The following is a 14,029-nucleotide window of genomic DNA, read 5'->3' as shown; positions in this document are numbered from 1 at the left end:
TATGATACACACATAAACTTGTCACTACATATATGTGACGTTTGTCACCAAGGCTATAAAGGTGGGAGGGATAATGCATTATGGTCTAGATAGAGGCAGCGTTAAAAGAAATGATGCTTCCGGTTTCCTTTGATACCTCACCCTGCCCTCTCCCTAGGCAGTCCAGTTTGTTATGGTGCCCTCTTACCTCCTGGGGTTGTTGGTACTGAGAGGCCATGAGAAGGAAAGCCCGCTGGGCCTGGAAAGCACTGTGCACCATTTCCGCCTGCAAACAAAAGAAGGCAGCAGTTTCAGCGTTTGGGCTCTAGACAAATATCGAACAAATCCATCCACTCCACCTCAGCAGTGACTATAACCACGGAGCATGCAAACATATGTTCACACAAGACCTGTAAATGCATAATCACACCTTCATTATTCATAATAGCTAAGACGTGGGAACAACCAAGTGTCCGTCAACTCATAAACAGATTTAAAAAAGAATGACTTAGCCACGAGATGGTGTAGTATTATGTAGCTGTTAAAACAAAGTGCTGTCACAGGCGGTGACACAGACAAGGCTTCAAAACATTATGCTGAGTGACTGGAGCCAGTCACAAAAGAGTGTGCCTGTGTGATCTCATTTACAAGAAATGTCCAGAATAGGCAGCTCTATAGAGATAGTAGGATAATGGGTGGCAGGGGAGGAGGACTGGAGAGGAAACTGCTGACAGACCACGGATAACTTCTTTTGTGGTTGGCGAAAATGTTCTGCCGTTAAGGCTGGGCTGATGACTCAGTGGGTCAAGTGTGCCGCGCAGGCAGGAGGACCAGGGTCAAGCTCGCAGAACATTTGCGAAAAGGCCAGGCATGGTGGTGCTCACTTGAAATCCCAGACATGGGGAGGCAGAGATGGGCAGATCTCTGAGGCTCACCAGCCGGCTTAGCCTATTTGGTGAGCTCTAGGCTGGTGAGATCTTGTCTCAAAAAGCAAGATGAAGGGCTCCTGGGAAACTATACCTGAAGTTTGACCTCTGGTCTCCATCGGTACCCTCATCCATATAAATATCCAGCCAATTGCATCTTCCTGTCTTCCTCTTTCTTGCACCCCCCCACATGCATGCACGTACACACACATGCAAGGATGGGGGTTGTTCCCCAATTAGACAGAGTTGATGAACTTCGCATCTTCCTGTCTATATTAAAAACCTCAGAATCATACTCTCTGTAAGTGTGGCTATTAGGATATATGACTTGTATCTCATGGCTGGGCATGGGAATATATACTTTAAACCCCAGTACTTAGAAGCAGAGGTAGGTAGATCTCTATGGGTTTGAGGCCAACCTGTTCTACATAGAAATTAAGTTTCAGGTCACCCGGGGCTACACAGTTAAAAAAAAAGATTCAGCCATCAAAGTTTTCAAAACAAGTCTCACTGGGACCTGATCATCTGGCTCCACCCATACCTCCACTCTTAACACACAGGACTTGTATAGGTGGGATTGTCCTGGAATACATAGTCATTTTTTTCTTATCTTCTGTTCATAATTAAATAGTTCTAATTAAGTATAGTAAGAAAAATAATTTTAAATATCTATCGTCTACAATTAACCTTAGCTAGCAACTGAGCGTATTATGTCTATGTTTTAAGAACAGCCGTATCACTGTTTTAGTAAATGAAAGCAACTAACGTGTGGTGTTATATGTGTATGCGGTGTGTGTGGGGGTGTATGCATGTGTACATATTTGTGTGTAAAGGCTCAAGATGAATGTGGGGTGTCTTCCTCTATTGCTCTTTAATTTTTGAGTAACTGAACCTGAGACTCATCTATTGAGACAGGCTGGCTGACCAATAATCTTCAAGGATTTGTCTCTCAGCTTCTAACCTGTGCCCCTCCTCCAACAGGGCTAGGGATGCAGGTGTAGCTGCTATGTGCAGCTTTTCAACTAGGTGCTGGGGATGGAAACCCAGGCCCTCAGTTTGCATGGTAGGCACATTATTGACTGAACGACTGCCCCTGCCTCGGATCATTTTTTTCTTCTTTTATTTTAAGTCAAGATGTTTCGGAGATTGAAGTTTTAACAAAAATACCAGACAACCTTTACCACCTGGGCTGTCTTCACAGCCCTGCTCCAATGAGAGCATTGCTTTGGAACAAAGCCCAGCTGAGTGATTTTCTTCCCTGAAGGAAACTTGCTTATTCTGGTTGGAAGAATAACTTCTTCACCGTTGGGGTTTAAGAGCCTAACTGAGACATGCTTGCATTTTGAACCTCCTCTATTATAGTTCTTAGGGTATATCTGCCTCCTTTTCCTTTTCCAGAAGTTTCGTTTTAACACGTTTCAAGTCTTCTCTTCCATTTGTGAGATTCTGCATCCAAGGACTCTGACAAGGATATCCTATTATCCTCGGGATAGCAGGATAATCCTGGAGTGTCTTTGTGTCTTCTGGATTCTCTCTTTTATTTCCTGGGCTGTGATTTGAGCTCACTGGGATCATACGAACAGTGTCCCCCCCACCCCCGCCACCGCCTCAGGCCCCCCCACTGACAATAGATACAGTTTCAACAAGTCTTATATACTTATTGTTTCTTCGTTAGTTTTTTTGTTTGTTTGTTTTTTTTGACAGGGTTTCTCTGTGTGTCCCTGACTGTCCTGGAACTCACTCTGTAGCCCAGGCTAGCCTCGAACTCATAGATCCACCTGCCACTGTCTCCCCAGTTCTGGTATTAAAGGCATGTATTACCATGTCTGACATTTATTTAAAACTACTGTTTTTAACATGCATATCATTTCTTCACTCTCTGCCTTTTATTTCCTTCTCATGGCTTCATCACCCAGTTTTAAAAGGCTCTCAAAAACTGATTTGCTATCCCTGTCGATGTCTTAGAGTGTGTTATACTTTGACCAAGTCACCATGGGACCTTGTTTCTGTGTCCTAGTTAGTTTCCTTCAAGGGCGCTAAAGTTTGGATCAGGACTGTCTCGCCCATTGCATGTGTGAAGGGCTGGCTCCCTAGTTTGGAGGGATGCTGCATAAATGGTGGGGCTCAACAGGAGGCTTTTAGGTTATGGGTGTCCTCGAAGAGGATTCTGGTACCTCAACCTCTTACAGCTCTGATTCTACCAGGCATTCTGCTTAATTTGTTAGACATTCCATTACAGTAATGGAAATTAACACAAAACATGAGCCTGTGCCCTTCTACTTTGCCTGCTGGGCCACCATGCTGGTTCTTTTGATCTTGCTCATTATTTTGTGTGTGCACTGATACTTAAAACCTTCTCCTAAAACATGGGTCTCTTGCAGCCATATTGGAGATCAGTGTGTTTTCCTCTCTAAAGCAGCGGTTTGAAAGCAGAATCTTTATGATCTACCTCTTTTTTTCCCTGGGGCCTGGTGTACTATGGCTTAGAAGCAAATATCTCTCATACGAGCATGTGTGTGAACATACAAAGGCTGGTGGGGCTGTTTGGTGGAGGTGGGGATTAGCTAGAAAAAGTGGGTCTTTGTAAAATGGGCCCGAGGTTGTCAGCTTACTGTATCTTGGCTTCCTCGTAGGCCTGCTATCACTGCTGTGAGCTGCTCCTGTTGGTACAGTTTCCCCACCACGACGGGCTACATCCCCAAATGCCTGGCTGAAACAAGTCCTTCTTTCTTAGCCACTTCTTGCCAGACATTTGGTCACAGTCAAGAGAAAAATAACGGATGAATGATGGCAAGGAGCCCCAGAGGGAGATGCTCAGGGGAGGTGGTGTCTAGTTGTTAGAGGTTTGGGGTGTCTCTCATCCTGGGGATTTGGTCCATAGCCTAGACCGAGACTCACTCCCATCTACCTGGGACGTACGCCATTCGGATGGTGTAGTGCCCTCGGTTTTAGGTAATTTCTCCAGAGCAGAACCCAGACAGAGAGCTTATACATCCACAGAGAGAGACAGCCTATGGTTTTTCTCTTCTCCCGTTTCATATCCTTCTTCTGATTCTGTCATTTCCTCTAAGGCAAGTCTCTATGGGTTGGGAAGCGTTCATCTGCCAGTTCCCGACACTGTTCTAGATGATGGACTTTTTGCTTTGATTATTAGAGAGGACTTTTTATCAACAGGGTCTCAGGCTGCAGCAGCATAGTTTGGAACTCACTGTAGCCCAGGCTAGCCTGAAACCCGCAGCATTCCCCTCCCAAGGGTTGGGATGACAGGCACGCAGCCCCACGCCTGACCTTGGATTTTGTTTTTTAGAGTAATTTTGTATTTGCAGTGAGATTGAATTCAGAGTAGAATTCCCACGTGCTACCCACCCCAACCCCTACGTACACATAGTCTCTCCCACTTGCGAGAGAGCTCCCTCTCATCTGCAAGATTCCCCCCCCCCCCATTCCTTTTGGCTTTTCTGTTCATTTGTGGAATTAGAAAAACACTTTGCCTGAAGGAAACCTCCCTGAAAAGAGTGGTTTTGAGTTATACTAATGCTAATATTCTTTTCGTTTGCCAATTTCTTCTTTAAGCCGCTCCTGTTAGTTTCCTGTCTGTTCACAGCAGTTTCTATCTCTGCTGGATTGGATTTGACTTCCTGGTAGAAAAGGCGGGAATCGATTTCATACATTTTCAAGATACACTGCTAGCAAAGCGATGGGAAGATTAAGTTAATTTCATTCCAATGACAACATTTGGCTCTTTTTTAAGCTAGGAGGGCAAATATATTAACCAGACTGGCAATGGCAAATCTCTGTTATCCTAGCCATGATTCTGACGTCTCACGATTTTTACAAACCCTCAGGTGTTTTTTTTTTTTTTTAAATTTTTACCATAATTCTCATCTAAGGATTTTCTTCCGCCAAGAAAATGTTTGTGTTCAAATCAAAATTGATAGGCCACTTATTTCAAAAAACACAAATCCAACCCTTCATTAACTTAACAGACCAAGGCTTGTAAATGTTTTCTGTAAAAAGTCATTTTGAAGTTCCCCGCTGTCCCTTCTCTTTGTCTTAGTCATCTCGTGGCTGAGGCTAAGTTGCTTGAGAATCTCCTGTATCAGATCTCTCTCAGCAAAGAGCAGAGCATGAAAAATCTCACCGGCCTGGAAGCCATCATGACTCACAAATACGAAACTTTGAGCTGAGATGCCCTTCCATCAAAACATGTTTTCAGGCCTTCGAAAAGACGCCTGCGGCTGTCTAATGACCACGCTTCTTAAAAGGACTACCAAATGCAACTTTCCACAGCTCAGCTACAAATAAAATACCTGCACTTCTCTCTTGGCAACGGTAACGCAGAGGTACCATCCCCATCCGTGACAAGCAGTAGGCTGACTTTCCAGTTGCCATGGTAACAGTGATTCAGGATGGTCCAACTTCGACAGTTGAACCGGCAGCTCAGAGGTGGCATTAACTGTGTGTGTGTGTGTGTGTGTGTGTGTGTATTTGTAGTCATCCCACAATGAACACTGTCATTAGCCTTTTCTACTTTCCCAGTAACAACTTGGAGCCTGCTGCTAATGAAGTAGCTTGCCGGCAGGTCTGAATAAGGACGAAGGGCAATTTCATTAATTAGTCCCTTCCTGCAAATGGCCTTTGGCTCCACAATAAGGGTTGAGGTGGGGTGGAGATCTGTTTCAGATCTTTCTTTTGACTTATGTAGAAAATGCTTTCGTGATGACCCGAGGTCCTTCTTTCAGTTGTCTGGAACTCTGGGCACAGTTAGCCAACTCAAAGGCACACTCGCTTAGAATCCCCTCAGTTTTACATGTATTCACACATTTGAGATGTTCTGACCCATTTGCTTCTTCCTTCTGGAAAGTTCTGCTAGTTCCCCTCACCCGACAGCAGGCGATTTAGGGGTAATTTTTCTGAACCTGCTGAGTCTGGTAACCGGAAAGGGGACCGTTTGGCTCACTCAGGCTGTTGGACACACTGTGAAAGAAAAAGTCAAACGTAGGGACTTTGGGGAATGACAAATGACCAAAGGTTTAAGGGTTTTTGCTGACTTTGCCTGTTTGTTTGTGTGGGGCTTTGGGAGCCCTTGAGGGACCTTTGAAGGAGACAGGTTCCGTGATCTTTGGGCACGGAAACACGTATCTCTCTGTCTGTGAGTACGTGTGAGCAGAGAGGATATGGGTCATTCTGCTAAAGCCAAAGCATGGTGCTTTATCTGAAGTCTATCATCGTGAGCACCTGGGCAGCTGGGGCTCTCAAGGCAGCTAGTGGATCCTGTTCTGTGGTTGCAGGAGAAGCAAAGGAGCAGGAGTCCCTGGGATCTGTTTAAAGTGAGTTTGGGGGCAGGCAAGCAGACAGCAGCTAAATCTGACTTATTTTCATCTAATCCTCTTGGGAGAGGGCTGGCGCCCTGGGGAAGCCCAGCTGATCTCTGAGTGCTCATCAGGGCTTTGTAGAGTTTCTCTGGAAAAGCTCCAGGCTGCAGAGTCCCATGCTCATAGCCAAATAAACAGACAGAATTTGGGGAAAGGGCAGGGGCAAGACTTGGAAGACAAAAGAGTATCTAGCCAGGATGTGGTGCTGGAGGCATTTCTAGAGCCTTCTTTTTTTCCAGAACCCAAAGGGAAAAGACCCTCTGACTTCTATGATCAAGGACAAGGTGCAGGGTAGTTGTCCCCTCAGGGATGTGACCAGGTCCTGGGCAGGCCACCAAGAGTGCAATCCCCACTGGCTTCCCTAAGTCATCCGACAAATGTTTTACATGCATAATTAGAAAGACTGCATTTCAGGGCTGTTCATTCTTCAGTCCCTCCAGTCTTCCCCGAGGAAATCCCTTGAGTTTCAGCCATTGAAGAGGTAACGAGGGGATATGACAGACGGATGGGAGGCAAGGACAGATTTTACCTGTTTCATGATTTTGTTTGAAGCAAACCTTGAGGTCGTGAACATGAACTTTAGCCTACAAAGCCCCACGACGGAAGACATTCAGGTTGACATGTTACCAACCTCAGGAAAGGCTTAAGCCAGTGTTTCTGTGTCTCCATTGGGCATGAGAATCAGTCAGGGGGTTGGTTAAGTCTCACCTGAGTGCTTAGGCTCACTCAGAGTTCCTGAATCAATTCTACAAGTGTCCCAGGTACCTTGCTCTTCCTGTGCCACACGGGAAAACCGCTGGCTTAAATGGTATCCAAACGCCTTTTTTTTTTCTTGCACGTCTATTTCACTTTCATCAGTAGCTGAAGTGGCAAGATAACTCAGAGGGCACCCACTCTGGACCCATGTGCTTAGTCTATCCAAGGGGAGACATGTCACTCAGCCCTTGAAAAAGGATAAAGGTGTTTGCCCAGAGTCAACAGACAAGCAGCAACAAAGTTGAGACAAGAATTCCTTCCCCCATCCCTCCCTTTCTTTTAAAAAACAGGTTCTCACTATATAGCCCTGGAAGCCCTGGAACTCACCATGTAGACCAGGCTGTCCTTAAACTCACAGAGAGATCTGCCCGCCTCTGCCTCCTGAATACAAGGATTACTATTACCTTTCTTTTATTTATTACTAATTTCTTTCTTTTTTAAAATGTTTTTTATTAATATGTTTATTTGTGAGTAGGCGTGTGTTGGGCATATACATGCACGGTCTGGTGTATATGTGTGTTGTGTGTACACATGTGTAATAAATCACATGAGTGTGCAGACACTGTGCGCATGCACACCCAGGAGGTGGAGACTCAGGTGTCATCCTTCAATCCACCTTTCCCTCACTCGCTTGGGAGAGGGTCTCCCACTGAACCTAAAATTCATTGTGCGCTCAGGTTGACTTGCCAGAAAGCTTCTGCAACTTGCTTGTCTCTGTCAACGCAGGGGTTGTAGACAAACAAAGCCATGCCTGGCTCTTAACATGGGCCTTGCAGATTTGAACACAGGTTCTCATGATTGCATGGCAAATACTCTTACACCTACTGAGCCACCTCCCCAGTCCTGGTATAAGAATTTCTAATTTCTGATTCCTTCTTAGTTCCCAAGGGAGGGGTCTGAAGTACAGAAAACTTGCGAGTTTGGCAAACATGAATGCGGTCAGTGTGAGTCCGGGGGCTGGGGTATAATCGTGTCAGGCTGACAATGATTCTGAAAATTACCTGCAAGACTGACTTCGGGTTTTCCAGAACTTCTGTGACGGAAGAGGGCACGTGGACACAGGCTAAGCAGTGTTGGGAACTCTCACCTCTCAGAAGTGTCTGTAAGAGCTCTGCACGAGCAATTGGCACTCTGTGCTGAGAGCGAGATGGCCTCCTAATGGGAGAGCACCGTAAGGGAGCGGAAGGAAAGACAGGGAAAGCCTGGGGGAAACCGTGGGAACAGAGCTGGGAGCTCAAGCCCAGGGCCAAGGAGGGAATACTGCATGATGCTCTCCTCACAAACAGAGCATCCTCACACCAACCCTCTCAGAACCACATCAAAGGTTCTCGTTTCTTATAAGGGGTTTGGATAGAGTCCAGAATGCTGCCTGGCCTCCAGAGCCTTGCACGGTCACACCTTCATCAACACTAGGGCCATGACTCCTTGTCCCAGTCTCCCGAGAGTTCAAGAACCTTTTTTTTTTTAAAGGAGTTTGGGACAAGAAACATACTCACACATTCTAAGCCTGCCTTTCACACCTTTTTCATCTCTTTGAGAAAGAAACCAAGATTCAGGGAGACTAGTGAAGCTCCTAACATGGTTAGCAAGTGTCAGATCTATGGACAGGGGATTATAGGTATGCTGGGGACTCAAACCTGGAGCTTCAAGCATGTTGTGTCAGACTCTACCAACCTGAGCCACATCTCCCTGTATTTTCAGAAAAAAAGGCAAAGCTTATCTAATTTCTGTTTTCAGACAGCACCTTAGGATATCCATCCTGGTTTCATCTTTTTGGCGACAGAACAGCTCCTGGCAATATATGGGGGGGGGCCCTGTGAGCAAGGTGGGGAGTGTGATGAAGGTGGAAACGCAGTTATGGGGGAGGGCATGCCTGTGATGTGGGAGGCCCATCTACCCACCATGATAAGCACGGTCTTTACTGGCATTTTTAAAAATAGCCAGGCTCTCTAATGATGCGTTTCTCTTCGGTACATGAGGTTTTGATTCTCTCTGCTCATTGTTGTCAGGCTTATCCGGGGATGATTAGAGGTGCTTACAAGGAGTGAGCGGAGGCTAAGGCAACACCCCAAATGACCCCACTACAGTACCATAGCAAAAAATAAACTCAGAAGTACAGAACGTTTCTTCGTTGCGACTTTTGGTTCTCATGGACTTTTGCGTCATAAGTCATCTCTGTTGTCCCACTGCCAGTAGGAAAGGGCGCAGAGAAGCCAGAACTACCATCCTCAAAGGAATTTACATGTGCACCGGTGCTGAAAGTTGTGCCTGGGGCAGGGCAGAAGCTAAGCCTTAAGACACAAGATTGATTTTAAACGGCTGGAACTGCCATAGTGGAAGAGTGTGCCTGGCCCGGTCACTTTCATCACATCTTTACACAACCCAGGGTCTGGGATGCCTGGGCCCTGCAGTGCTTGGCACGTGTTACTTGTACATACATGGTCAGCAAAGATTATAATGTTTAATAAATAAAGATTAAAATTTATCTTTTAAAATGATTTATTTGTATTGTTTGTAATTTTGTGTATATACGTGTGTGTGTGTGTGTGTGTGTGTGTGTGTGTGTGTGTGTGTTTGAGTGCAGATGTCTGTGGAAGATGGAAGAAGGCATGGGCTCTCCAGCAGTTCAAGTTACAGGCATTGTGAGGCTCCTCACATGGGTGCAGGAAACCAAGCTCATTGCAAGAGCAATGCTGGCTCCTAATCCCTGATCTATCACTCCATCCCTGTGTGATTCTATTTTAGGAGAAGGAGACATGATTATGCAATGAATGTTTTGTTTGGTTGGATTTGAGAGAAGGGTTCACCATGCAATCCTGATTGGACTAGGATTCACTATGTAGACCAGGTTGGCCTCAAACTCACGAGATGTACCTGTTTGCCCTCCAGATGTTGGGATTATAAGCATGCATCATGATGCTCAGAATAGTGAATGGTTTTTAAGATTCTGAAAAGCATCCTTATGAATGATACCAATAACCCATGACATTCACGGAAGCTTTACGGGCTGGGATTAAAAGTGGTTTCTTTTCTTCCTGTATCAGTTGTCATGTTTTTCCATATCAGATTGTTTAAAAAGTTATTAGGAAAGATATAACTAAATAAAATAGAGACTTATTATTTAATTTCACAATCAAAATTTTTTTGTGGTCAGGTGTGGTGGCATACACCTTTCATCTCAGCACTTGGGAGGCAGACACAGGAGGAACTCAGTTTAAGGCCAGCTTGGTTTACAATAATGAGTTCCAGGACAGTCAGGACTACATATAAAGACTCTGTCTCAAAAAACAAACAAACAAAAATGAAATGAAAGTTCTTTGAGGGGTTAGAAAGATGGCTCATCAGTTAAGAGCACTGTCTGTTCTTCCAGAGGACCAGGGTTCAATTCCCAGCACCCACATGACGGCTCACAACTGTCTGTACCTCCAGTTGCAGGGAATCTTATGCTCATGCAGGAAAAGCATGTATGCATATGAAAGTAATAAAATTTATATGTATCTCTTTGAGCACCTCTGTGTACCTACCAACCAAGTCAAGTATAAATCAGGAGACACTGAAGAGCCAGCTTGCTTCCATCTTAGGCTTAAAAGCCATCTTATAGTAAAGACAAACTAGGTTCATTCCTGTTTATGATTAAACTTTTATTTCTCAAGGACTGGCCTATGCTCTGCCTGTAATCTTAGCTACAAGTGGTTCTATACTGCCTCGTCCAGGAATGGCATTTGTCTTAAAAAGCTAATAACTATCTTACAATCCTACCTTTGCTTCAAAAGGGTTGTTATGGTTACCTTCTTATGACTACCTGTTGTTATGTTCACTTTGCAATCATGTCTCTGTTTCAGGAGGTAATTATGACCAACTTGTTATGCTTATGTTATGGTCCCATAACCCTGTCTATTTTGCCTATCAAACCCCCCATTTGGAAACTCCCTACTGTTGTATGATATTTCTTTTGTGTTCTGACAAATAAAGCTTGCCTAGAGATCAGAGGGCAGAGTTAGCCACTAGTTAACCACAGAGACCAGGCAGTGGTGGCACACACCTTTAATCCCAGCACTTGGTAGGAAGCAGGCAGATCAGGAATTCAAGGCCACCCTGGACTAGTTGAGACTGAACCAGTCTAAAAGAGAAACAGAGTCAAGTGCTGGTGGCTCATAACTTTGATCCCAGCACTTGGGATCTCATGCCTTTGATTCCAGTATTTGGGAGGCACACGCCTTTAATCCCAGCACTAGGGAGGTAGAGACAGTAATAAAAGGTGAATCTCCTCAATTCAGTCTGAAGATTCATAGAGACAGGATCCTGGCCATTTGGTCTGAAGTTTCCAGTGGCTGGCCGCTCTTCTTTTCTGATGTGTCAGCTTTTGCCCTTAATATCTGGGTTTCTATTGTTAAGACTAAACAGATTCACACTTCACCCTGCCCCTGAGCTACAAAAGCGTTTTCTTCACATCCAGTGCTGACCTCTCAAACCCAGGCTTAGAGGGAGGCAGCCCATGTACATGAATAAAAAAGTGTCCTTTAATTAACTGTTTCCTTTAATTAATTTGGCCAAGATTATTTGGGTTGGTGGTCTTTCTCCTCCCATCTTCGGGATTAACAAAACAAGATGTGAAGGCAGAGAAAATTTCATGCATGTGAGTAATAAGCAATAAAGTACTCCCTGTAAGCACATAACAAAGCACCCAGTCTAGACAGGAAAGGGCTGTTGGGATCAGCAAAGATAGGTGAGAGGTAAGCTCTTCCGTTTGGTCAGTTTGACAAAGCTCAGGAGGAGAACGGAGAGGACAATGCATTTGTGATGGTTCAGCTTCACTGTAACCTGACTAGATTTGGAGCCACCTAGGGGACACACTGGGGATGCCTGCAAAGGTGTTTCCAGGGAGTTTTAACTGAGGAGGAAAGGCCTGCCTAGCCTATGGGTGTCGCCATTCCCTAGGCTGGATAGGAGGGAGAAAGCATGGAGATGAAGCGCAGTGATAGAGTTCTTGTCCAGAGTGTACAGGCTCTGGGTTCAATCCCCAACACCACAAAAACAGAAAACAAAAAAAAAAGATAAATAAAAAAAATAAAACAACTAAGAGAAAGCAACCTAAGCATCAGCACTCACTTCCTCTGCTTTCAGACTGGTAATGCAACGTGACCACCATGATGGACTGTGTCCCCTCCAACTGTGAGCCAAAATAGACCTCTCTTCCATAAGTTGCTTTTGTCAGGTTTTGTCATAGCAGTCAATCAGTAACTAATACAATATTATTTCTGGGTAAATATTTCCTTCTGCCCATATACCACTCCCCCTGGGAAGCGCTGTGGTAGTCAGTCATTCCCAACCATCATCTCTCTAAATTATTCTCTAACGCTTCAGAACAATGGGGGTTCCAAAAGACTCACACATTAGCCACAGCTGCCTCTCTGATGTGTGTGTATGATAAAATGGAGCTGAAATTTACATCCTGACTGGAGTTGGGAGGTGGGGTTGAAGCGCTAATGTCACACTCCATTTACTTAAAAAAAAATATGTTGGCTATGAGCCATTAAATCATAAAGATGAGTTAATTTAAAGACCCGGCTTGTTCAAATACAATTGAGTCATGGTCATTTGCAGGCTTTGCCTATGTCAAAGCATATATCAAAAAGGCAATTACTTTCTATTAGGTAATTGTTATAAATTAATATTTTTACTGCCTTTACAGTTTGCCGAGTTTCTTGCCCTCCAGTTCTGGCCCCAGTGGCAGAGGAAGGAGGCATACCTACTGAGCGAGGCTGAACAGTTGTGCTGCCTAGAAAGGAAAGCTGAGTAGGTTGACCAAGTGTGTCAGTGTTAGACTGCTGGGGACATTTTATTGAGGAAAAAAAAAGATGATTCAGGCACTGATAATAAATGAGGGTTATTCTTCATTAATGGGACTGTTGCCTTGGCAACTTCTAGCTCACAGAAGTATTTATAACAAGCCAGTGAACAGTTTTGACACTAAGGAATGGCTCTCATGTGTCTTTTTCTGTACCCATGCCTGGAATCTTCTTGGACATATCTCTGCTGCATTTCTGGTCTCAGCTAGGGTGACCTCAATATTCTGACAAGCACACCCCAAACGTGTTGTATCCAACTCCAGAAGGGAAATTTAAACACATTTCTTGTTACATGGAAGAGATAGATCAAAGGAAGGTAGCATGGATAAATGACTGCTTTGAAAATAGGCGTGGTTTACACGAGTTGTTTTTCATTTTCCTGAATATCCAGCAGAATTTGCAACATATTTTAAGCATACCATAACTTGAGTATTAATGTGCATTCATTTCATGCATTGTTTTCCTAAAACCTTTCTTTTCCCAATGCTTAATTATCATCAAACAGCCTAGTGCACTCTGAGTCACGTGAGAGCACAGGTGAGTACAACAGCCTGGAGGAGGCAGGGGGATGCGGCAACTGCAGTAGGGCGTACTTGACACTGGCATGTCATTTCCAGTGACAGGGATCGTCTCAGAATACAAGTGTACAATTATAAAATGATGTTTTTGAAAGGATACCCACTGCAATCTGGTCAAATGCCATGAGAGCACAGGGTCACAGTGAGGCTAGCAAGGCACTAAAGTGCATAGTTTAAGAGGGTCCCTGTTCTTTAGGCCATATCTTAGGCTTGGTTCATGTGTCTCAACCTAGTTGGGGCCTTGCATTCTTATACACACATTAATGTGTCTATACACTATAGTGACTGTTCAAATCAATTGATAATAACCGTGCAACAAAATATTGTAGTCATAACAAAGGATAATATAGACAGAATTCCATGTACTGACATGGAAAGAGTCTTTGAACATATGATCCGTGCTAAATAAGTAGATTATGAAGCTGCAGTAGAAACCAGGAAAGAAAGAGTTAAAATTAGTGTTTCTCAGGGTCTGGGAATAGCACAGGAAAGAAGACACCATTGTGTGTTTCAACCCACACAATTTGCTCTTCTGACAGGCAGGAATACTGTTATGAGTTTGTGTT

General features: G+C 44.4%; 1 protein-coding gene across 1 annotated transcript in view; it reads right to left on the bottom strand.

The window, feature by feature from the left end:
• Cap2 (cyclase associated actin cytoskeleton regulatory protein 2) overlaps window positions 1–14,029 on the bottom strand; it is a 133,555-nt gene that overhangs the window by 78,650 nt on the left and 40,876 nt on the right. Inside the window, exon 4 of the mRNA XM_050144425.1 lies at window positions 188–265. Coding sequence (XP_050000382.1) covers window positions 188–265 — 78 coding nt within the window. The remainder of the gene's footprint in view (window positions 1–187; window positions 266–14,029) is intronic.

The sequence above is a fragment of the Alexandromys fortis genome, unplaced genomic scaffold (assembly GCF_014885135.2).
Source record: "Alexandromys fortis isolate MF-2015 unplaced genomic scaffold, M_Fortis_MF-2015_v1.1 scaffold_1, whole genome shotgun sequence".
Taxonomy (NCBI): domain Eukaryota; kingdom Metazoa; phylum Chordata; class Mammalia; order Rodentia; family Cricetidae; genus Alexandromys; species Alexandromys fortis.
Note: the sequence above shows the minus strand (reverse complement) of the source record. Positions and strands in the feature narration are given on the sequence as shown.